Here is a 26,629-nt window from a genome sequence, read left to right on the forward strand (position 1 = left end):
CATGTTCTCCCCGTGACTGTGTTGGTTCTCTCTGGTTACTTCCACCTCCAAAGACATGCACCTGGGGATACGGTTGATTGGCAACACTAAAATTGGCCCTGTGATGAGGTGGCGACTTGTCCAGAGTGTAGCCCGCCTTCCGCCCGAATGCAGCTGATAGGCTCCCACCCCCTGCAACCCCAAAAGGGAAAAGTAGTAGAAACGGGATGGATATAATATACAGTAATAAAGGGTCAAACGGTAGAAAATGGATGGAATAACAGCCATCCGTCAGCCAATCAGACAAGCATCTCGATGCTTTACTTTAAATGCCTTCTGCATATATTGATGCCATTGAAGGAAACCCCACTAGTAATAAATCAGGCTGATGTGACATTGAAAGAAATAATGTTTATTTATTGTAAAGTCCTGCTTGTAAGGCGTTGATGAGACACAGCATGAGGACACAGAACTGGACAAATCTCCCTTGCATACCCAAATAATGACTTTTCTTCTAGGGGACACAACATCCAATACTGTATATTTATATTATACTGTTACAAAAATAAAACATTGTTACACACATGCTTGCTTACTTTCTAATAATGCCATTTTTTTTGTTTAGTAAACAAGTTGATTTCACAAACACATTGAAGACACTCATGATACACACGTCAAATTGTCCTTTCATGGAGAACAATCCCAGTTTGTTCACTCAAGGCACCACAGTGCCAGAATGATGCGTTCAAGGACACAAGTTACTTGAGAAGTTTATTCTTTCTTTTTTTTAGGCAAGCAGCCTCATGCGCCCTTGGAGGGGAATATTTCTTCTCGACGGAAGAGTCTAAAATGGTTAGACCATTTCCAGCTTGTAGCACGAGTGCTGCAAGGTCTGGGCGGCCGTCCCCACGCCGCTCCTGGCCCCCTTCTCCGCCGCCGTGTCGTCCTGGTGGCGCCCCGCCGTCATGGGCACCTTGACCCAGCCGTCGGTGGCCAGGCCGTGCTTCTTCTGGTGCCGCTTGTAGTTGTCCCAGTGACCCGTGGTGTAGCCGCACTCCTGGCACTTGTAGGGCTTCTCTCCCGTGTGCCGCAGCATGTGGCGCTTCAGGTTCATGCTCTGGTTGCAGCTGTAGTTGCAGAGCGTGCAGCGGAAGGGCTTGGCGCCCGAGTGCACGCGCTGGTGCCGCTTGAGGTTGGCCAGGTTGCCGCAGGCGTAGTCGCACAGGTGGCACTTGTAGGGCTTCTCGCCCGTGTGCACGCGGTGGTGGCGCTTCAGGTTGTCGAAGTGCGCCGAGGCATAGTCGCACTGCGGGCACTTGTAGGGCTTCTCGCCGCTGTGCGTCTTCATGTGGCGCGCCAGGTGGTTGGGGTAGTGCGTGAGGAAGGGGCAGGCGGCGCACGTGTAGACTTTGTCGCTGCGCTCGCCGGGGCTGCCGGGCGACGAGTCCTTGGTCAGCATCTCCAGCGTGCACTTGGCGCAGATTTGGGCCGACGAGCCGTCCTCGTCCTCAAGCACCACGCCGCACAGGCGGCACGTGTAGGGGAAGAGGGACATGGCGCCTCTGCCCGACCTGCTGCCGGGGGGCGGGGCCGAGGAAGGCGTGGGCTGTGGCGACGCCCCTTTTAGACTCTCGAAGGCTGACAGGTAGTCTGCGTTCTGGGCTGCCAGACTGAGGTGAGCGGATGCTGCTGCCGCCTCTGGAGAGACAAAATAGGTTAATGCATGCTTGGAGACCACCACAACGTAACCCACTGGGTACCACATGGGCCAAACCTAAGGTTGGGGGCCAAATGTGGCCCGCCACCTTATTTTAAAATGGACCACCACAATATTTAAAATTGGCATGGCACCTCATTTTATTGTGGCCCGCCACCTGTCATTTTAAAGTAGCCCGCCTCCTCATTTTAAAGTGACTCGCCACTTATTCTAAAGTGGACTGCCACGTTATTTTATTTTGGCCCGCTACCTTATTTTAAAGTGACCCGCCACATCATTTTAATTTGGCCTAGAACATTATTTCAAGTGGCCCGCCAATACATTTTATAGTGGCCCACCACCTATTTTATTATGGTCCGCAAATATTATTTTTAAGTGGCCCGCGACCTTATTTCAAATTGGCCCGCCACTTTAGTTTAAAACGGCACTCCACATTATTTTTTCGTGGCCAGTCACGTTTTTAAAGTGGCCTGCCACTTCATTTTATTTTGGCAAACCACTTTATTTTAAAAATGGCACACTACCGTATTTCAAAATATCCCCCCTCATCATTTTATTGTGGCCCATCACCTTATCTTAAAGTGGCCCACCACATTATTTTAAAGTGGGTCGAAAACTTATTTCAAAGTGCCCCGCAACATTATTTTATTGTGGCCCACCACATTATTTTAAAGTGGGCCGCAACCTTATTTTAAAGTTACCCGCTACGTCATCTTATCGTGGTCCACCACAATATTTTAAAGTGGCCCGCCACCTTATTTTAAACATCAACCGTAAACATTTATTTAAAATGGCCCCTGGATTATTTTATTTTTCGTCTGCGGCCGTAAGTGGGGAAAGTTTGGACACATCTACTGTACGCAATCGATCAGTGAGTCTTAAACTGCGGTACCCAGACTCCATCTAGTGGTACGCCAAAGAAACACTATTACAGTACAATGTTTTATTTTCCTATATTCAAACACAGTGTTACTGTTCAAACTGTGTGTAATGTTACAGTGGCAAAAAATATTAAATATACTAAATAAAACCTCTGCTTTGTTTTTAATGAATACTTAAGCGTACTACGCTACTGTGTATTAATGTTGGTCACTATGGTGGTTCAGGAAGTGCCAAATTTTTCTCAGGTGTTACTTGGTGAAAATTTAGTCTCGCTGTAATTGAGGGTTGTGTTCCAAGGTCCCCAACCCCACCCTTCTTCCGCAAATGGTGGAAAAGTGTGAACAATGGATTCTCCTCATGTGACCTGAAAATGCAGACTTCTGATAGTGGAGATCTACAGAACACATGTGTAGGGCCCCCGATACGTTTAGCATGAAAAATGAATATATGTTAAAATTGTGATTAGTAAACAAAGAAAACATACCTTTGGCAGCTTCATCCTCCTCGTCCTCCTCACTGGCCCGCTGCCCAGTCATGTGACCCTTGAGGCCACTAGGGCCGCTGCCGGGTCGAAGCGAGGTGTCCTGCCCCCCCAGCCCAGCATTGGGGGCGTGCATGCGCTGGTGCCTCTTCAGGTTGCCAAGGGAACTGCAGGCAAAGGCGCAGCTCTCGCACTTGTAGGGCTTCTCTCCCGTGTGGATGCGCAGGTGGCGCTGCAGGTTGACCAGCTGTGCCGAGGCGTAGGCGCACAGGGGGCAGTTGAAGGGCTTCTCGCCGTTGTGCGTCTTCATGTGGCGCTTCACGTGGTTGGCGTAGCGAGACGAGAAGCCGCACAGGTGGCAGGAGTGCAGCTTGGCCTTGTCGTCGCCCGACAACGCCCCGTCGCCCATCCCGTCCAGCTGAGAGTGGGAGTGGATCCCGCTCAGGCTTCCGAAAGCGAAGTCCGTGTTTTTGCCGTCCCTGGCGGCTTTGCAGCAGCGCAGGCAATAAGGACCCACCAGGTGTCCCAGGGGGTCGTTACGGAGTTGGCCACACCCCCGGCAAGACAGGTAGGGAGCGAAGTTGGGCTCCGAGCGACCTGCCGGACCTTCGTCCTCCCTCACATTGTCGGGTGTGCTGCTGTGAGAGGTTTCAGTTTCACTATCCATGCTGTGGGCGTTGTCCTCATCACACTCAGGATACACAGAGAACCCGATCCCAGCAGCCACCTCTGTGAGGGACAACAACACTATTAGTACAAGTAATACCACTACTTCATTAGTACAAATACTACATACATCATTTACACTCACTAGTACAAGAACTCATTGGTACAAGTACTACTACTACATACACTCATTCGTACAATTACTACTACATAAATAACTTACACTCCTTAGTGCAAGTACTACTACATACATCATTTAAATTAACTAGTACAAGTACTACTACATACATAAATTACACACACTAGAAAAAGTACTACTACTACTTCATTTACACACACTAGTACAAGTACTACTACATACATCACTTACACTCACTAGTACAAGTACTACTACATACATCATTTACAGTCATTAGTACAAGTACTACTACATACATCATTAGTACAAGTACTACTACATACACTCATTCGTACAATTACTACTACATAAATTTACACTCATTAGTACAAGTACTACTACATGCATCATTTACATTTACTAGTACAAGTACTACTACATACATAATTTCCACTTATTAGTACAAGTACTACTACATACACTCATTCGTACAATTACTACTACATAAATAATTTACACTCTTTAGTACAAGTACTACTACATAAATAATTTACACTCTTTAGTACAAGTACAACTACATAAATAATTTACACTCCTTAGTACAAGTACTACTACATACATCATTTAAATTAACTAGTACAAGTACTACTACATACATCATTTACATACACTACTACATACATAAATTGCACTCGTTTGTACACTTACTACTCTAGACATCATTTACACTCATTAGTACAAGTACAACTACATACATAATTTACACACACTAGAACAAGTACTACTACATATATCATTTGCACACACTCGAACAAGCACTGCTACTACTTAATTTACACTCAGTACAAGTACTACAACTTCATTTACACTCATTAGTACCAATACCACTACATACATCATTTACACTCATTTGAACAAGTACTACTACATACATCATTTACACACACTAGTAGTACAAGTACTACTACTACTTCATCAAAACGCAGTACAAGTACTACTAAATACATAATTTACACACACTAGTACAAGTACTACTACATATATCCTTTACACACACTAGTACAAGTACTAATACTACTTCATCCACACTCAAGACATGTACTACTACATACATCATTTACACACACTAGTACAAGTACTACTACATATATCCTTTACACACACTAGTACAAGTACTAATACTACTTCATCCACACTCAGTACAAGTACTACTACATACATCATTTACAGACTCTAGTACAAGTACTACTACATACATCACTTACACACACTAGTACAAGTACTACTACACAAAAGCAGAGAATAATTTTGCCACACCGAGTGTGTGTGTGACAATTATGGGTACTTTAACTTTTTAACATACAAGTACCACTATATACATTATTTACACACACTAGTACATGTATTACTACATACATCATTTACACACACTAGTACAAGAACTACTACTACTTCATCTACACACACTAGTACGAGTACAACTACATACATCATTTACACACACTAGTACAAATACTTCTACTACTTCATCCGCACTCAGTGCAACTACTACTAGATACATCATTTACACACACTAGTACAAGAACTACTACTACTTCATCTACACACACTCGTACAATTACGACTACATACATCATTTACACACACAAGTACAAGTACTACTACATACATCATTTACACACAAAAGTACAGGGGTCAGCAACCGGCGGCTCCGGAGCCTCAAGCGCCTCTTTGACCACTCTGATGTGGCTCAGCCGCATACTTGCCGACCGCCCGGAAAAGTCCGGTAGATTTCCAATTTTAATGTCTCTATCAGAAATCTCCCGGGTAAACATTTTTTGATTTTCATCCAGACATCAACTTTGACGGTGTGCCGTGATGACAATGCCTCTAACACCCTTTCTATAAGTCATTGCGTCAGGATTTTCACCATGCTATCTGCGTGTCGGCCGTCCGGTCACATTTTGGATGCGACCTCTATCTGAACGCATACGCAACTGCAATGCATACTTGTTCAACAGCCATACAGGTCACACTGAGGGTTGTGATATAAACAACTTTAACACTCTTACTAATATGCGCCACACTGTGAACCCACAACAAACAAGAATGACAAACACTTCAGGAGAACATCCGCAGTATAACAAAACATAAGCACAACAGAACACCACCTCAACCGACGAACGGAGGGGTGGAGGTGGGGAGAAGGGGGGTTGGTTTGATGGTAGCTGGGTGTATAATGGAGCCCGGATTAGTCAGGATACATGTGATTCTGTGTATAGTGCGGATGTTCTCCTGAAATGTGTTTGTCATTCTTGTTTGATGTGGGTTCACAGAGTGGTGCATATTAGTAAGAGTGCCAAAGTTGTTTAAACGGCCACCCTCAGTGTAACCTGTATTGCTGTTGAATAAGTATGCTTTGCAGTCTCTTACGTGTGTCTGCAATAGCCACGTCAAACAATTCTTGGGGCTGGCAAACTGTTTGTAGGAGCTGTGGAGGGCGGTAGTGACATCATTGTACGCCCTTATTGTTCTTTGGGTGAACACCAGCGTACATTTGAGAGAATAATTACTCTGAAATTCGGGAGTCTCCCGGGAAAATTGGGACGGTTGGCAGGTGTGACGCTGTCCAGCGGCATTCGTATAAAACTCGCGGGCCGCACTAACATTACATTTTCATATTAAAAGGCGTGGGCCGCGTGTCTGAGACCCCTGGTTCATACATAGCACACAGCAAAAAACAACAACTCTGTATGCAGTATTATTTTATTATAAATTTCAAAAGAGTTATGTGGCTCCCATTTTTTTCTTTACTTTGTGATACAGGTCAAAATGGCTCTTTGAGTGGTAAAGGTTGCCGACCCCTGCACTAGTACAAGTACTACTACATACATCGTTTACACACACTAGTACAAGTACTACTACATACATAATTTACACACACTGGTACAAGTACAGGGCCTGATTTACTAAAGGTTTGTGTGTACTAAAACACGTACAATCACAAAGCTGATCTACTAAACATGTGCAAGGTGGATTGCATCTGTTACGTGAGCAAAAATGGTGTGCAATCCATCCATGTGCAATGTTATATATCAACACTCGCCACGGTTTTGCAAACACTCTTTAGCGTTTTATTTAGCATGTGTCAGAAGTAGGTGCAAACTGACAGCTGCAGGATCAGTACACACACGGTGCACCGATAGACCATGGATAGACGCGTGTGTCAATATTTTGGATGGTCAAAATTGAAAAATACTACAGTCTATCATTTTATCTTTACAAAGCTGCTAGAGGACTGAATGGATCTAATTAAACAAATTCAATTGATCAGATCAGAGATACTTTATTAATACCCGAGGGAAAATTTAAATTTTCAGCACAATCCCGTTCAAAATCAGACAAAAATTACAGGGAGACAGAACAGGATTGCTGACGGGTCTGCCAACTTCCGGCGCTCCTTACAAAAAAGAAGAGGAACAGGTAAACAATGTGTGTGGAGGAGGCGGGAGACAAAAAAAAAAAAAAAAAAAATCGGTCTAAGCATGGGCCCCTGATGCGTTTTGGTGTACTTTAGTATTTTTCATGACATTTGTTTTTTCCCCCACATAGTACTGTTTACATCTTAAATATATATTGCTTTGGGAAAAAAAAAAAAAAAAAAAAAAGTATTTTCTTTGTAGATCTGGGGTAGGGAACCTATGGCTCTAGAGCCAGATGTGACTCTTTTGATGACTGCCTCTGGCTCTCATATAAATCTTAGCTGACATTGCTTAACACGATAATTATGAATAATTTCGCTGGTAATCGCTGTGCTAAAAATAAAATATAAAACATTCTCATGCATTTAAATCCATCCATCCGTTTTCTACCGCACCTGTTCAAGAAGTCGCATTAATGGTAACAAGTATTTTATGTCACGATGGAGGGGGTCGCAGCTTGCTGCAGGGTCGTTCCCCCAGGAAGGCAGACGGACTACTCGGGACATTGCATTTAGGTAAAAACATGATTTAATTTAAACTAAAAAAAGATACAAACAAAAATCTCTCACAGTGGAGGCACAACTTGGGCTAAGGAGCAAAGCTAACACATAAACAGACCATGAACATAAATCAAACAAAACTTACTTGGCATGGCATGAAGCACGAAACTATGGCAAGGCATGAAACAAGTCAGCCCAGAGCAAGAAAAGATCACATTGACGCCAGGGCGACTGACTGGCAAAGACGAGCTTAAATACTGCCTCTGATTAGTGCTCGGGAAGCAGGTGAGCGGGCATTTTGTCCACCAGAGACAAGTGGACAAAATTAGTAACCAAGGAAACCAGACAAGGGAGTGGAAAAAAACAGGATGCTAAAGAGTCCAAAGGACAAACAGCACATGGCCAAACAAAAACATGATCAGCAGACATGACATTTTATTTATTATTGGTTAGCTTCAGAATAACAATGTTATTAAAAAGAATAAAAGTCTTATTATACTGTAAAAATGTTGGTCTTACTTGAAAATGCACACATTTAGTTGTATTCAGTGTTAAAAAATATGATATGGCTCTCACTGAAATACATTTTGAAATATTTGGCTTTCATGGCTCTCTCAGCCAAAAAGGTTCCCAACCCTTGTTATAGATGGACTGCACGATTGCTTCTAAAATTCCCATAAAAAGTGGTATGTCTGCTGCTCATTTGCAAACATGGCAAACGCCGCAGGTAGGAGCATAACTACATGGATAAATGTGAAGTGAAGTGAATTATATTTATATAACGCTTTTCTCTAGTGACTCAAAGCGCTTTACATAGTGAAACCCAATATCTAAGTTACATTTAAACCAGTGTGGGTGGCACTGGGAGCTGGTGGGTAAAGTGTCTAGACCAAAGACACAACGGCAGTGACGAGGATGTCGGAAGCGGGAATCAAACCTGGGATCCTCAAGTTGCTGGCACGGCTACTCTACCAACTGAGCTATATCGCTGGTAAATGAGTGTCTCTGTGGCCATGCCCCATGTAGTACACGCAAATCCTCATTGAAATAAGGTGGTCTGCACCACTTTTCAATTGCACATGCAGTCTTAGTATATCAAATTATATAAGCAATGAGTCTGTATGCATAAAGCTAAATATTTGTTTAAGTTAATTATTGAGTATTGATTTAATCTGTGGCACCTTGAGACAAGAATATGTTGATTGACAGTATGATTTTCTTCACTCGTTATTTATGCAGGTTTATGAATAAAATATAAAAATCGCAATGATGTTTTTTTCTCAAAATGGTGCAGCCTTACTGACAGACATGTTGCTGTACTGCGTGGATATTATTCTCTTCTGACTCATTGCTGATTTCCTTTTCTTTGCTGGTTACTTTCTCAGAGCTGCCCAAGCCTCATGCTTAAAGCCCGAGAGTCACGCCATTTAACCCATTCTCAAGCCACACTTGGCATTTCTCACGCATATTCACCCATTTATTTTTTCCATAATATTACGTTTGCCGAAGATCGGGTAACTTTGACTAAATGATATAACCAATTCGAGACCAATCCATATGTTCTTGTGCCTAAATTTAGCCAACCAGGAAGGCACCACGCAATGTGAACCAATCACAAGCAACATAAGGCGGGTGGGTCTTGGCGTCACACACCTCAGCACAGTGTTGTCAACTTGGCGACTTTCTCGCTAAATCCAGTATCTTTCCAACTCCTCTTAGTGACATTCTCTCTCAAAAGCAACTTGCGACAAATCTAACGACTTCTTTTGGATGTTTTAGAGAAATGAAAGCACGAACCACTCTGTCCTCAACACATAAGTCGTGCTGCCATGAGACTTTCCTTGCAGGTCTACTGTAATCGGCTCTTAGACAGCTTGTATTATAAACATTTTTTTGTACTTTTAAATGCAACGACAATGAACTTCTGTACCATTTCAAAGACATTGGTCTAAATCGGCGTTAAAACAGGCCAAATCAGTGTTAAAAAAAGCCCCAAAAAATGTTGAATGCATCATATCAAGCCCCTTAGTCTGACTCTTCATTTTCTAAAACTTGCCAGCCCTGCGTTCTGTTGTCATGCGGTTCCAATTAGCCTTCTGTTGAAGTGTACGAAAAATGCATTATTTTATTTCACTACTTTACATTTAAGCTATCTTAGCACTACGGCTAGCATAGCTTGTCCTGTACTCCATCTCCTTTTGTGTGTTTGCACTAAATCAGCTAACATGACATTAAAATAATATCTGAAATTTCTCCTTTGGTTAGAACTAAACTAATGTTTAGAGCATAATGCAAAATTTTATAACAGTCAGTATTACTTTATTTAATAATCGACGATTGGACATTTATTTGACCATCGATTCATTAATTGCCCACCTTCTAATTCTGATGCATCGGAGAATTAGTTATTTTTCCCACCTCTATCATTAAGATTTATACTCACTGGTACAAACACTATTACATGATTTACACTAATTATACATAGTTATATCAAAGACTCTAAAAATGGGACCATTACCTCCCTGCCTTGCACTCAGCATCAAGGGTCGGAATTGGGGGTTAAATCACCAATAATGATTCCTGGGCGCGGCCACCGCTGCTGCCCACTGCTCCCCTCACCTCCCAGGGGGGATCAAGGGTGATTGGTCAAAAGCAGAGAATAATTTCGCCACTCCGAGTATGTGTGTGACAATCATTGGTACTTTAACTGTAAATAATTTACACCCATTAGTCCAAATACTACTACTTAATTTACACCCATTAGTCCAAGTACTACTAGATAATTTACATCCATTAGTCCAAATACTACTACTTAATTTACACCCATTAGTCCAAATACTACTACTTGATTTACACCCATTAGTCCAAGTACTACTACATAATTTACACCCATTTGTCCAAATACTACTACTTAATTTACACCCATTAGTCCAAATACTACTACTTAATTTACACCTATTAGTATAAGTACTACTTCATATATTAAAGGCCTACTGAAATTAGATTTTCTTATTCAAACGGGGATAGCAGGTCCATTCTGTGTCATACTTGATCATTTCGCGATATTGCCATATTTTTGCTGAAAGGATTTAGTAGAGAACATGGAGGATAAAGTTTGCAACTTTTGGTCGCTAAGACAAAAGCCCTGCCTTTACCGGAAGTCGCAGACAATGACGTCACACGTTGAGGGCTCCTCACATCCTCACATTGTTTTTAATGGGAGCCTCCAACAAAAAGAGCTATTCGCACCGAGAAAACGACAATTTCCCCGTTGATTTGAGCAAGGATGAAAGATTTGTGTTTGACGATATTGATAGCGACGGACTAGAAAAGAAAAAAAAAGCAAGTTAAAAAAAAACGCGATTGCATTGGAACGAATTCAGATGTTTTTATACACATTTACTAGGATAATTCTGGGAAATCCCTTATCTTTCTATTTGTGTTGCTATTGTTTTAGTGAGTTAAATAGTAGCTAATAGTCAGAAGGGTGTGTCCACGGGTGTCTTGAGGCCAGTGTCTGATGGAAGTCGACGGCAGCTGTATGGACGGCACAAGTTCAGCTGATCTCCGGTAAGTGGCGACTTTTTACCACAATTTTCTCACCGAAAACTGCTGGTGGACATTTGGTCGGGATCTATGTACGCTTGACCGCTCTGATCCATAGGAAAGCTTCACCTCTGCGAATTTTAAACAAGGAATCACAGTGTGTTTGTGTGGCTAAAGCTTCCCAACTCAATCTTTCTACTTTGACTTCTCCATTATTAATTGAACAAATTGCAAAAGATTCAGCAACACAGATGTCCAAAATACTGTGTGATTATGCGGTTAAAGCAGAGAACTTTTAGCGGTGTGTGTGCGCAGCGCTATTATTTCCTGACAGTCCGTGACGTCATGCGTTCACGTCATCATTCTGCGACGTTTTCAACAAGAAACTCCCGGGAAATTTAAAATTGCAATTTAGTAAACTAAAAAGGCCGTATTGGCATGTGTTGCAATGTTAAGATTGCATCATCGATATATAAACTAGCAGACTGCGTGGTCAGTAGTAGTGGGTTTCAGTAGGCCTTTAATGTGAGTATCATTAACACCTATTAGTACAAGTACAACTACCATCATTTACACCAATTAATAAAAGTACTACTACATGTACCACTATTTCATATACAGCCATTAGTTTAAGTACTATTAGACCTATTATTGCCCCGCGACTCCGAGAGGGACAAGCGGTAAAAAATGGGTGGATAGTGTAAATACTACCAAATATACTACTACACTATTCATACCCAATACTACTACATATACTACTACATAATTAACACCCATTAGCGTAAGTACCACTACATATACAATTACACCACTTACACCTATACTACTACATTATATACACAATTAGTTTAAGTACTACTACATCAATAACATCCATTATTGTAAGCACCACAACATAATTAACAACCATTAGTCTAAGTAATATGTCTACCACTACATCAATACCACCCATTCGTGTACGTACTACTCCATATGCTGTATCATTTACACCCATTAATGCAAGTACTGCTACCTAACACTACAACTTCATTTACATCCATTAGTACAAGTACTACTAAATTATTTACACCCATTAGTATAGTTACTATATCATTTACACCCGTTATTGTAAGTATTGCTACATATACTACATCTTTCGCACCCATTAGTGTAAGTAGAACTACATAATTTACACCCTTAGTATAAATATTGATACATATACTAATACCTCATTTATAAGCATAAGGACTGCTACATATACTACATCATTTACCTTCATTAGTATAAGTACTACTACATTATTTACAACATTAGTATAAGTACTACATCATCTACATCCATTAGTGTAAGTACCGCTACATATGCTACTACTTTATTTACCCATTAGAATAAGTACTACATCAATTACACCTATTAGTTTAAGTACCACTACATGTAATACTGCATCATTCACATTTACACCCATTTGTGTAAGTACTGCTACATATACTACATCATTGACATCCATTAGTGCAAGTACCACTACATACAATACTAGATCATTTAGACTCATTAGTGTAAGTGCTACTACCTCTACTAATACTTCATAAACACCCATTTGTGTAGGTTTACTACATTTACTACTAGTCACAATTACTACCGTTGGTACATCACCAACAGTCAGTGTATATTTATAGCTAGAATTCATAGTGTTCATTATTTACACATATACAGTCACATAAAACTCCTCTCTACTCATTGTTGTATTTGAAAGTGCAATGCTTTGCAGCCAGTAGCACAGCCTTTGAAGGAGCATAGGTATGGACAGCATCTGTGACATTTAATTTGCATGAAAGGAGGGAGTTTAGGGTTGAATTGTCGATCCTCGTTCTATTCTGTCACCATCTTTTTTGGACATTACTACTTGCTGTAGTTTTGAAGCAATGCCGGCTGAAATAAACACATGCTGAGAAATAGCTCCGGGCCTGCCTACTTTATGGGTTAGAGATAAACCTATGGATAACGGAGACATATATAATAGTTTCCTTCTTGTTGTGTGTGCAGTTGTGCACTCTCCAAAAGCCGTAGATGTTATAACGCTGTTTGTATGGAGGAAAAGTGGATGAGACGACAGGCTGTTCTCACTCAGGTCCAGCTGGAAATCGGGAGAAACTCGGGAGAATGGTTGTCCCGGGAGATTTTCGGGAGAGGCACTGAAAATCGATAGTCGCCCGGAAATTCGGCAGGGTTGGGAAGTATGAACTAATGTTCAGTCTTGTCTCTCCTCCCCCTTACACAGCAGCAAGTGCAGCCCAGAAGAACAAATACAACAAATATGACTAATACTAGCATTAAAAGCAGCAGCAACTTAAAGGATTACTGAAACCCACTACTACCGACCACGCAGTCTGATAGTTTATACATCAGACATGCCATTACGGCCGGTTTAGTTTACTAAATTACAATTTTAAATTTCCCGCGGAGTTTCTTGTTGAAAACATCGCGGAATGACGACGCGTATGACGACGTGTGTTTGTGACGTTTCCGGTTGGAGGGGACATACTAGCTCAGCACCAGTTACGGCTAAAAGTCGTCTCTTTTCATCGCGCAATTACACAGTGATTTGGACATCTGTGTTGCTGAATCTTTTGCAATTTGTTCAATTAATAATGGGGACTATAAAGAACAATGCTGTTGGTGGGAAGCGGTGTATTGCAGCTGTCTTTAGCACCGAGACACAGCTGGTGTTTCTTTGACTGTTGTGAAGCTTTACCACAGAGCAGTCAAGCGAACATGTTTCTCTACGTCAACCAGCATGATTTTGGATGGGAAAATCGTGATAAATATCTTACCGGAGACATCAGTGGATTATTCGTTCTACTGCAGTAGCTGTCAAAAAAGGCAGCTGTGAGCTTGGCTCCTTGGCTTCTCTCTGAGACACTAGCCTGTTCACCGCAGCCATCCGACCTCGAGGTATGTCTTTACAATCTCACTAAAACAATAAGCAGATAAGGGACCTTTCAGAATTATCCTAATAAATGTGTCTAATTACATCTGAAACGCTCACACTGCCGCCGCTTTTTATTTTATTTATTTATTTTTTTCCTAGTCCTTCACTATCAATATCCTCAGCCACAAATCTTTCCGCCTCGCTCAAATTAATGGGGAAATTGTCGTTTTCTCGGTCCGAATAGCTCTTTTTGTTGGAGGCTCCCATTATAAACAATGTGAGGATGTGAGGAGCCCTCACACGTCACGTAACCGTCTGCTACTTCCGGTAAAGGCAAGGGTTTTTTATTAGCGACCAAAAGTTTAGAACTTTATCGTCGATGTTCTCTACTAAATCCTTTCAGCAAAAATATGGCAATATCGCGAATTGATCAAGTATGACACATAGAATGGACCTGCTATCCCCATTTAAATAAGAAAATCTCATTTCAGTAGGTCTTTAAGTAAAACACTTTACTTTCCCTAACTGCTGCAGCGCACACAATAATCCTACCCTGAATGCAGTCTTGCAGGCACTCAAAACATCCATTTCACTGTATTGGTCCTGACTGGGAGAATCAACACAACCACTACTTTAAATCATAAAAGGCATTTCTATATCTTATATATTTTTAATCAGACTTTGTTTACGTGTCTGCAAAGATTCAACTCCTCTGATACAACATGTACTAAAAATTAAAACTGCAGACTTTGTGTTCTTGTTTGCGGAATAAAACAAAACATTTTGTTCATGTAATCAGTAAACATGTTTGATGTGTTGGTATACATCAGGGGTGCCCATTAAGTGGATGGCGAGCTAGCGGTCGATCGCAGAGGGTGTGTCAGTCGATCGCGAGCTAGGCATTGAAAAATAAGACCTAAAAATTAGCGATCATCAATCTTCATCAAGATGTCACTTGATTGACATTCACGGCAATGACGCTGGCAGCTGTGAGCTCATTAAGAAAAAATTACCAACAGCAAGGCGAGAAACCCTTTATATTTCAACAGACTGTCGCGCCGTACCTGCGGATACTTTGTTTACTGCAGAATGTTTGTGACGACAAGCAAAAATTACAACATACTTTGAGGCAAAAAAGTTGTTCTTTACCCCCACAAACGTAACAATACATAAGCAAAACCATGGCCCTAAAACCAGGTACGGACCGTAGCGTGGTTTACCTGAACTGTTGCAGTTCTAGTAAACACAATGATATATATGGACAAAAAGACAGTTGTCAGCATATATTACCGCCGTCAAACATGGTGGAAATGTTTGTTACATGATACCGAGTAGTAAACAGCAAGGATACAACAGTGTTCTCTATAATCCTGAACGGGACAATCCGCTTTAAATTTAAAAAATTGTAACAATCAAGATCGGATGATACACAAAAAATAATTGTGATAATTTGTTTTGTCATATCGCCCAGTCCTAACTGAATGTCAACACCACAGTGGAGCACATGCCATAATGTTGACAACACCACAGGTTGGAGCACTTGCCATAAATGATGACAGCACCAGCAAAATCCTCACTTTTCTGTTTTATGTGTGATCTACAAACACTTCATGTACGATTGATATCAAATGCAAACAGTGACATAATAAAATGATACGTAAATGGGGCTCTGTGATTGGCTGAGTAGTAAGTGACAAATTCAGCCCCCAAAAACGACTGCACGAATCTCACAAGACTTGACTGGTACGTTTAAGTCTACTTTTCTAACTTAGATTTTTTGGGAATTTTAAACTTTTTTTTTTTATAATATTTTGACATTATTAAGTTGTTGTGCTCTGTATGTGTCATTTTTGTTTTACGGATGCAATTGATGAAATAACTTGAACAAGAAGCCTTGTGATTTGCATGACAGAAAGTGGGCGGGGCTTAAGGACTGTTTTAAACTTTGCAACGGTATTAAGTTACTTACCATGTTTTCAATATGAGTTTCACGACCATTGTATTAGATAAGACAAAAGTAGGCAGGAATTGTGGAGAAGCAATTTCATTTTGAGTATACTTTGGGTTTTAACTATGTTCCCCAATATAAAATATGCTTTGGATATGTTCCAAATTAAATACCCTTTTTACCTCTCAATTGGCTTTTGAAATACACTTATTGGGTGAGCCAAAGAAATCGAAACTTACCTCCTGCCTTAATGTTGCCATTGGATTTTAAACATCATTTGCTACACAATGAAAGAAATACCTGACAATATTGCACGGGGAAAAATGTTTTTTGTCCCACCCTGAGCCAAACAGCGATGAAAACGGCAAACCTTTGAGATAAAAGCCAAAAAGAACATGCAACAATTGCGACATCACTGTGACATACGCCGCGACATCAAATCACTTTCAAGCACCCACACTCCTAAGTCAACTTGCAGAGACGCAACTTCACAATTCATACTCACGCTCTGTTAAGATCAACCAAAGATTGCCGTCGGACGAAAGCCTGCAAAAACAAAAAGGGCCTTGTTCTTAGAGCGCAGGAAAAGCGACTTTCCTCTCAAAGATGTGAAGTGAGAATGTGAGGAGAGTCCGGACAACCCTTTTTGGTCATGCACCCCACCCCTGGATGATTACAGAGACTGATGATGATGATGATGATGATAGTGTGGCTGCAGCTGATGGTAATGGTGATGATGATGATGGGGTAATGATAATGGCAATAGCAGAGGCACATCATGATGATGATGATGATGATGATGATGAATAGATGCCCTCTCGTGATAGTGTCCTTGATGGTAATGGTGGTACTTTTTTACGACCCTTATATAATAATGGCGTCACATAGCCTTGCTCTTGCTTTCCATGATGAAAGAAGCATGCTGGGAAATGAGAGACGCTGTTTCCATCTCATCATTTCACCCAGAATACACACATCACAAACAAGGTGTGGAAAACTATTCTATGTATTTTGGACACTTGTTTTGCATACTGACCATCAAAAAAAAAAACATACGCCATTGTTCTTAGGATTGCAACGGTGCATGTATTCGAAATCTGATTTTTTGTCTGTGTGGTACAGAGGACAGGACGTGTAACTGCCTGGCATTATAGTCTCATCTTAGTTAACAATGCAGCCTTTTCCCCAGCATCAGTCATGGTCAGTGATATTGCAAAGGAGGAGCAATAGCTTGAAAACCCTCCTCCATATACACACACAATATACAGTACAGGCCGAAAGTTTGGACAAACCTTCTCATTCACAGCGTTTTCTTTATTTTCATGACCATTCACATTGTAGATTGTCACCGAAGGCATCAAAACTGTGAAGAAACATATATGGAGTTATGTACTTATAACACAAAAAGGTGAAATAACTTAAAACATGTTTTATATTCTAGTTTCTTCAAAATACCCACCCTTTGCTCTGACTATTGCTTTGGACACTCTTGGCATTCTCTCCATGAGCTTCAAGCACACCTGTGAAAACCATTTCCGGTGACTACCTCTTGAAGCTCATCGAGAGAATGCAAAACATATAAAACATGTTTTAGTTATTTGACCGTTTTTTTGTTTAGTACATAGCTCCACCTGTGTTCATTCAGAGTTTTGATGCCTTCAGTGACAATCTACTATGTAAATAGTCATGAAAATAAAGAAAACACATTGAATGAGGTGTGTCCAAACTTTTGGCCTGTACTGTGTGTGTACTTAAATAGATATTAAATATTTGTTTAATGTAATTAAATAAACATCTAAATACATTTGATATCAAAAGCACTACACTGATTTTTTTTTTTTTTTTTTTTTTTTAATCATTTAGTCCAACTCTGTGGGCTGTCTCAGAGTGATCTATGATCACATTTACACACCTATCGCCTATTTCACGTAATCTGCGATCGCAAAACTTTCAGTCTCCATCTGGAAGTTTACCAAACATGTAAGCGTTCTTGCTCTCACTTGCGTCAACACGCACACTCGGCTGCCACTGATGCGTTTAAGGCCACACAGTCGTGAAACCCCAACACCACACAAACTAACTGCTATTGCGTCACATAGTAATGGGGTTAACATGCAGCCAATCAGTCATCAACACTGTTGTGCGTGGTGCTGTTTTGCATGTTAGCTTATAGGTAACGTTGCAGCAGAGTTAAGGGGTAAATGCTGCATGTAGTCAGATATGTGCTTGCAACTGTCATTTATTAAAAATGTTACAAACCCCGTTTCCATATGAGTGGGGAAATTGTGTTAAATGTTAATATAACTGGAATACAATGACTTGCAAATCATTTTCAACCCATATTCAGTTGAAAAAGCTACAAAAACAACATATTTGATGTTAAAACTGATAAACATTTTATTTTTTGGCAAATAATCATTAACTTTAGAATTTGATGCCAGCAACACACGTGACAAAGAAGTTGGGAAAGGTGGCAATAAATACTGATCAAGTTGAGGAATGCTCATCAAACACTTATTTGGAACATCCCACAGGTGTGCAGGCTAATTGGGAACAGGTGGGTGCCATGATTGGGTATAAAAGCAGCTTCCATGAAATTCTAAGTAATTCACGAACAAGGATGGGGCGAGGGTCACCAAATTGTAAGCAAATTGTCAAACAGTTTTAGCCGCTTTTTATATTTTGTTATTGCTCTTCAGCACGAAAGAAAAATGCTGTTTTTTATTTTCTCTTTTGAAAATAACTTCAAAAAACCCAATTGTTTTTTGATTTTCAATTACCATTTACGTAAAGAAAATTGAAATGCTAAAAAATACACTGACTGTTGTGGGTTTTTTCTCATTGTATTGAATAAGTATCGAAAATTTATCATTTTTGGAGAGGACACTGAATATTCATCAGACATCATCATCATTATCACACAATGCATTACCAACATTGAACCTCAAGGTAGTATTAGCATTTAACAGCATGCAGAAATCACATGTCCACGCAAGCACACACATACACAAAAAAAGTTGTTCAAAAAGAAACTTCTCAGCCGTCATACACAGCAGACATTTAACAAATACTCCTGTGAACCAAAAGGTCCAACAAATGTTGCTTTGGGTGACATGGCTTTTATTATTCGGTGATAACAGGTTTGGACTTCAGCAAGTGTTGCTCAATATAGACAATATACGTCAGGCCTGGGAAATTATTTTGACCTGGGGGGACCAAATTTAGAAAAAAAATGTGTCTGGGGACTGGTATATCCATCTATGTATACATATATTAAAACACTAATACAAAAACTCACAATAATGTTTGATTGAAAGCTAAAAACGTTATGACAAACTGCCTTAAAAAACAGAAAATAATTTTTTTTTAAATGAATGAGACACCCACAAAGTACGTGAAAATAAAGAACGTGGGATTTACAATATGTGTGACAATCATTGGTACTTTAACTTTAATTAACTATGAAGAATAAAACACTGAATATTAACAACATATCATTGTCACCCTCTGGATCGACAAATCATACAATCAACCGAAACAAAAAAAATTTAACAAACAGCAAAATATGAACGTGAGGGGTAAAAAAAAAAACACTTACAATATGATATATCAGAATTTTGTTGTAAAAATCTCTTTCCGCGTCTGTCCCTGACACCCACATTTCAGGCTGGCCGCTCTGGAAACACTCTGTGGAAAAGCTTCCCACCCACACTGCTTGTTGCCTTGTCTGAGCTGCTGTGACGTAGATTACCATAGTAACTAATTAGATTACCATAGTAACTAATTAGATTACCATAGTAACTAGTATATCATACAAAAGCGCCGATTCCGACCATTGAACTACTTTGTATAGTTAAAGACTTACTGTCATAATCGAAAACATCACTGCACATCATAATGCCGGCTACAGCTACAGGGACGGCGTGGCGCAGTGGAAGAGTGGCCGTGCGCAACCCGAGGGTCCCTGGTTCAATCCCCACCTAGTACCAACCCCGTCACGTCCAATGTGTCATGAGCAAGACACTTTACCCTTGCTCCTGATGGGTGCTGGTTAGCGCCTCGCATGGCAGCTCCCTCCATCAGTGTGTGAATGTGTGTGTGAATGACACTACTTCCACATTTACCCAAAGCGCTTTGAGTACCTTGAAGGTAGAAAAGCGCTGTACAAGTACAACCAATTCATCATTTATTACAGTTTCCATTTTAAAGATTTAAAAAAATTATTTGGGAATGTCCAGTGGGCCAGATTGAAGAGCTTAATGGACCAGATGCGGCCCCCGGGCCTTAATTTGCCCAGCACTGGTATACGTTATAAATTATCTAAATTTGGCCGACAGTAGAGCTTTTAATACGATCGTTATAATTCATGTTGATGGCACATTTGAAACGGAAAAGCAAACAAATGCGTCCTCAACGCATCGTAAAATTCTTGCTAAGGGCTTATGTCCCCCCACAGTGCAAAGCCACTTCTAAGTCAGAAATCTTCGCATTAATGGCAGCTAATGAAACAATGCGGCGGATTTACTAAGACCCAAATACCACAAGCTAGACAGCGTGTGGAATTGATCAAATAGCGTCTGCTACTAGTGGGCGTGTTGCACTGCATGTGCAGTGGTGCAGACCACCTTATTTAAATTTGAATTTTGCGTGCATACGGGGCTTTTACCACGTAGACATTTAATCATGTTTCTGCATATTTATGTCATCATGCGCCTATCTGTGTGCAGTGTAAAACCAGCAGCACACATCTATTATTTGTAACACCTTTTCGGAACGGCAATCTCGACAACAGAAACATATGCACACTGACACTTAATTCTGTGCGCCAGGCTGTGGATCGCATGCAGCACATTTGTGCATCTGAGGTGACTCAAATGCGAGAAAATGCATAATGAAAGACATATTTTAATATCGAAGATACTGTATTATAGGGCTGAGCGATATATCGATATATCGCGGGTTTGTCTCTGTGCGATATAGAAAATGACTATATCGTAATATTCGAGTATACGTTCTCACGCAGTTGTTTTCAGCTGCGGGCATTACACTACAGGCTCTTCCCACTCCTTCTTGTGTCTCCTCAGACAGCAAGCGCACAAACTTACACACATCACATACGTATACGCCCTCGCCCAGCAGAGAGGTAGCAGCGTGGCTAACGTTAGCTGTGATGCTAGCGGACTCGGAGGTGCTGATTCTCATTCCAGTTGAGTGGTAATACAAGAGAAAGAAGGTGCGAATATGGTAACAAATGAAGGAAGAATTAATTCCCAAGAAAAACACTGTCCATCGTCTGGCGGTGGTTCAGCTTCAAGCGGGAATATGTCGAATATCCATCCATCCATCCATTTCCTACCGCTTATTCCCTTTTGGGGTCGCGGGGGGCGCTGGCGCCTATCTCAGCTACAATCGGGCGGAAGGCGGGTTACACCCTGGACAAGTCGCTATCTCATCGCAGAATGTCGAATAGACAACTTTAATTTGTCAAGTGTGGGGCACAAGCGTTGCTACCAAAAGTAGCATTACTGCTAATATGTATCATCATTTGAAAAGTCACCTCTCAAGCTTGCCTCTAGTGAGGGCGGTCGCAATTTTTTCTGTTCCCTCCTTCCCTGCGTCTGTCTTTGTCTGAACTTTTTTAAAGCCTCTTTCTTTGCGCTGTCCTCTAATCCAAATATCAATATGAATATGATCAGTTGGACTCTTGAGGCAATTGACTGTCTTTTCGACAAGAAAAAGGCTCAGGGGAGCCTGGCTGCCCTGATGGAACTAACGCTGCGGGGTACATGAGGGACTCCTGGAATACATGGAGGATGATGTGCCTCTCAGCCCTTTCCATCGAGGACGTCGAAGACATCAACCTATTTGGAGCTGTGATCGCGGGGCACTTGCTGATTGGGCTGGGCATTGATCTGGTGTATCGACAAATTCGGAAGACAATGGCAGCCACTCAAGGGGCCCAACGGCTGTTCAACGCAATGGAAGGATTGGGTCGGGCTGTGGGAACCCAGACTAGAGCGATTTCTGAGTTGAATCGCAAAATGGATCTCATCTTGGAAAAGTTTGCAGAGGATTAATTAATTGGAATTGAAGAAATCCAGCATGGACAAACAGAGGAGAGAAGTCAGTATTTTTGTCTTCTCGAAGAAAAAAAACTTCTTAATCTACGATTTGGACTCCCTTGAATGGCTTTGACACAGGAACAGGCTGTTCTGAAGAAAATCCCCGGAGGACTTCTCAAAGATAGACGTTTTTGACCTTCCTTTTTGTCAACAACACCTGCAGTCGAACTTGGATCGGCCTCAGTTATACAAAAACATTCATCATCTCTCCCAGGTTAATTGGGCATATATGCACACATGACCCCCACCATTGTAATCAACGCCTTCACCACTGCTTAATTCCTCTGGGGGTGTGGATGGCTGAGCAGCGCTATACATCGGCAGCGAGTCTCCTCAAACCCACCCCCTCCCTCTGTTGCAAGTTGGTGTGATATACGTACCATGTCTAAATGTGTGCCATGCTATTTGAGGTTTTTTTCCTTGGACTCAGTCTAGACCCCTCCTGAGGGTCTAGCCTTAGACTGATATTTTTTTACTCCCCCTCTCTCCCAATGTCACCCTTTTCTCACATTTTTAAGGATCGCCCTAAGTGGCTGATCCGTTAGCGGTCTCGTCTTGTCCTCCCCTGTAACGTATGTCTGCTCTTAGCGGGACTCGTACTAAAAAAATCTATCTTGTTGTACTTGTGCAATGACACAAAAGATCTATTCTATTCTATTCTTCTAATAACTTTAATAAATACAGTTTTGGTAAATTGACTTAATTGTGATTTCCTTTTCTGCATGAAAGTTTAAAGTGAGCATATATTAATGCAGTATGAACAAGAATGTTTTAATGTAGACACATAGAATCACCATTCTGGTGTGATTATATGTATCAAGTGTTAATTCAAGCCTAAGGCAAAATATGGAAATATATATTGTGTATCGCAATATGGCCTAAAAAATATCAAGATATTAAAAAAAAAGGCAATATCGCCCAGTCCTAATTTGAAGTCGGTGAGCAAAAACAGAATTATAGCGTAAATTAAGTGCACCGGGTTATTAGGCGCATTGATTTTAAGTGCGCCTTATAGTCCGTAAAATACTGTAATACTTGTATTTCTGACTACTGTAGCCATAATGGGCCAACAATCCATCAAGTGGTGCGGCTTCAAAGTCATACAAAAACATTTTGACAGATTTTTGAGTGCTGTGTGTAATGTTCTATATTCCCAATGGAACATTCAAAGTTTTGGTGTTGATTACGGTCATAATACTGCAGTCTACACGTATCTCTTATGTATGGCTGCAATCTACTGGTCACACTTATCATTACACCATGTACCAAATAAAATTTATTCGAAGTCAATAAGCAAAACCAGAATTATGGCGTACATTAGGCGCACTGTGGACTTTTGAGAAAATAAAATTATTTTAAGTGTGCCTTATAGTCCGGAAAATACGGTACATACACTGACATACACACTTACACACAAAGAAGAAAGTTTTGAGACGTTAAAACCAACCTGAAAACCTTTCCAAGCCTAGAAACTTGTGGTCAGGATAAGGATCAGCAAAGTGAAGCCCGTGTTCCAGAAGGAAGTCTGTTTCAAAGGCGAGGTTTCCTGGAATTTTGGCGGCTACAACATCTATAAAATCCGCTGCCACGGAATCATTAAGGTTAGCTGCTGCTATTAATTCTTTAGGTCTTTAAAATATAATAATCATCGAGCAAATCTTTATGACTGACTTACACTTAACTGCTTGTGGATTCTGCTGTTTTTTTCTTGGCATCTTCCAGTCAGCGTCTCATTTGTAACGTCTTCCTGCAGACCTCCACGACCATTAGATCAGCGTAGGGATTTCCTCGCAATTCTGTCAAAGAAAATGAATGTGAGAGAGGCGTAAGCCTCACCATATGGCGGAACATCGAATGTCCCAACTTCTCTCCACAGGGGGCCACGGGCTGAAATTAGGGATGCAACGATTAATATGTTTTACTATTAACCTTGATTAAAAACATTGCTGTAATGTATTCGCAAAGGCTTCACTACACCGTGTATTTCAGTCCTCCTTACTTGCTATAAACAGACATTATGATGGTACATTATTTTTGGCACAACCTGCACACAACAAAAGTGCATGGTGTCCAAACCACGGCCCACAGGCATCTTAGGTGCAGTGCAGCCCATGAGACATCACAAGCTTAACAAAAAGATTGGGCTGTGGCGTGTTTCTGCCTAAATTTAGTTCCCTGTAAATCAATAAATATGGAGTGGTGTTTCCCCGCTCTTGTGAGTGAAGTTAGGAATGATAGTCAATGAAGAGTTTCATTCGGAAGGGAATTGAGCACAGCATCAATTTATATGACCCAATCCAATCCAAACAACTTCTCCCACTCATGGTATAAATGACTTATAACCAACAAATAAAGTCAACATATGATCGCACATAACACGCCACTTGCTCATTGAACTTTGTGGACATTATAAAAAAAACTTTAAATTACTATAAATCATTTAAAAATTACAAATATGTAAATTCACTGCAGTGTTAAGGGTGATTTGCGAAACACTCTCTCCACACTTCCCTATTGTTGGTGCATTTCAGTTGCTTGATAATTCTGATTACAAAACTTTAAAGAAGGTTGTCAGGGAAGTAAACAAAGTATGAGTCAAACTTTCACATACTCTTAATATTCAATGTTTTATCGTTTATACTTCATATTGCATTGTCGTCACTGTCTGATGTGGCGGTGCTAAAGAAGTAGTTTAAGTTATAATTTGCCATAAAATTGTTTTCTTGCAATAGTTGGTATGCTTCATATCAAGTGTTTTCATGTAACAACCAGAATGTCAGAAATGGAAAGCACAAAATACATTGTCTGGAAAAGGAAATGTTTCTGCAAAGCTAAATGGTTAACTTTTGCGGTTTTTGCAGCTGTCATTATCAACATGTACAGTGCTAGTACTGTATCTGCACAGAGTTGGGAAAAACAGAGCGCAGACAGAGCGATTGTCTATAAAGGAAGAAGGCGATTATGGCTTGTAAGCGTCAAATAGAATTAGTTATGGTTATTAGAGGTGGGGGAAATCGATTTTTAGATGGCGATTCGGACATCGACAATTATAAAATCCATTAGTAAACATCAATAATGCATTTAATTATTGTAAATAAAGCAATGCAGACAGTTCTAAATTTGGCTGACTGCAGTGGGCCACCTCCCTGAGAGATCACACCATGTGCTATCTTTTAGGGCACTTATGTGTCAGTTTTTGCATAATTGTAATAGGGAGTTGATTTAAGTTACTGTTTCTATTTAAAAATGCACTGTTTTGAAAAGTTGCAAGTGATAAACGCTTATTTAGTGAATCAAACAGAAATGTAAAACTGCATCAATACACAAATTAAAGATGCAACAACAATCGATTTTTAATCAAATTGCTCCTGAATCGTAATCCAATTGTGAGGTGCCCAAAGATTCCCACCTCTTATTTTGCACATGCATACAATTATAATATGATACATCACAATTACAAGTTTTTCCTTTCAACTTGTTTGAAAAGGAGTAGGAAGAACAAATCTTATTTAATCCTACTCCTTTTCCGTTACATAGCAATTGCTAACACTTTTGTTAACTTCCTGTACTCAATTTATTTACAAGATACTCCATAAATAATAACAATAAAATAAATAATAAACAGTGAAATAAGTTGTATTTCATATAGTGATATGAATAAGATTATTAATACGTTTGGAATGTTTTTCATGGTTGTTCTTCTTTTTACTTGCAAACACTGAGTTTGAATGGTTTCTTAAACTGGATCATTTCAAGACCTTGATTTTCTGTACTTAATCCATTCCACACTGATAAACTAAAAGGGTGGTCGTGCATAGAAATGTTTTAAGTTACATTTTTCTCAGAAGTTGTATTTCTGCTCTTTTGTTAAGAATTGTTGCACATTCTTAGGTAGCAGGGTACAGTTTGCTTTGTGCATAATTTTAGCTGTTTGCAAATTCTCTATATTGTGGAATTTCAGTATTTTCCATCCAACAAATAAAGGGTTTAATGTTCTCTATATCCAACATTATGCAATATTCTGATTGTTTTTTTAACACGGTTAATGAATGAAGTGTACTTTTTTAGTTATTTCCCCATATTTCTGTACAATAACTCAAGATATGATAACACTGGCGAGCAGTAAAGAATATGAAGTGATTTTTAGTCCAATACATCCATCCATCCATTTTCTACAGCTTGTATTTAGCTTTATTCATTATTGATGTACGGTATTTCTTGCCACTTAATATGGTATATATTTTATATGAAATTGCCAGTTCATTGTATCATCAATCATT

At 40.3% G+C, this 26,629-nt stretch overlaps 1 protein-coding gene across 6 annotated transcripts in view; it reads right to left on the reverse strand.

Moving 5' to 3' along the window:
* Positions 1-370: 370 nt before the first annotated feature.
* The window catches only part of znf513a (zinc finger protein 513a), a 40,529-nt gene continuing 14,270 nt past the window's right edge, over positions 371-26,629 (reverse strand). The window contains exons 1-5 of one of the 6 annotated variants that reach the window (XM_061886860.1): positions 23,797-23,931; positions 17,520-17,590; positions 16,733-16,773; positions 3,063-3,788; positions 371-1,677 (exon numbers count right to left, since the gene is read on the reverse strand). In XM_061886860.1, the coding sequence (XP_061742844.1) occupies positions 833-1,677; positions 3,063-3,788; positions 16,733-16,773; positions 17,520-17,527 (1,620 nt within the window). In that variant the 5' untranslated portion in view covers positions 17,528-17,590; positions 23,797-23,931 and the 3' untranslated portion in view covers positions 371-832. Of the gene's footprint in view, positions 1,678-3,062; positions 3,789-16,732; positions 16,774-17,519; positions 17,591-23,796; positions 23,932-24,024; positions 24,146-26,629 lie in introns of those variants that run through there. The other 5 variants (XM_061886858.1, XM_061886857.1, XM_061886861.1 and 2 more) reach the window with 5 other exon arrangements.

Source organism: Nerophis ophidion, linkage group LG24 (assembly GCF_033978795.1).
Source record: "Nerophis ophidion isolate RoL-2023_Sa linkage group LG24, RoL_Noph_v1.0, whole genome shotgun sequence".
Classification (NCBI taxonomy): Eukaryota; Metazoa; Chordata; class Actinopteri; order Syngnathiformes; family Syngnathidae; genus Nerophis; species Nerophis ophidion.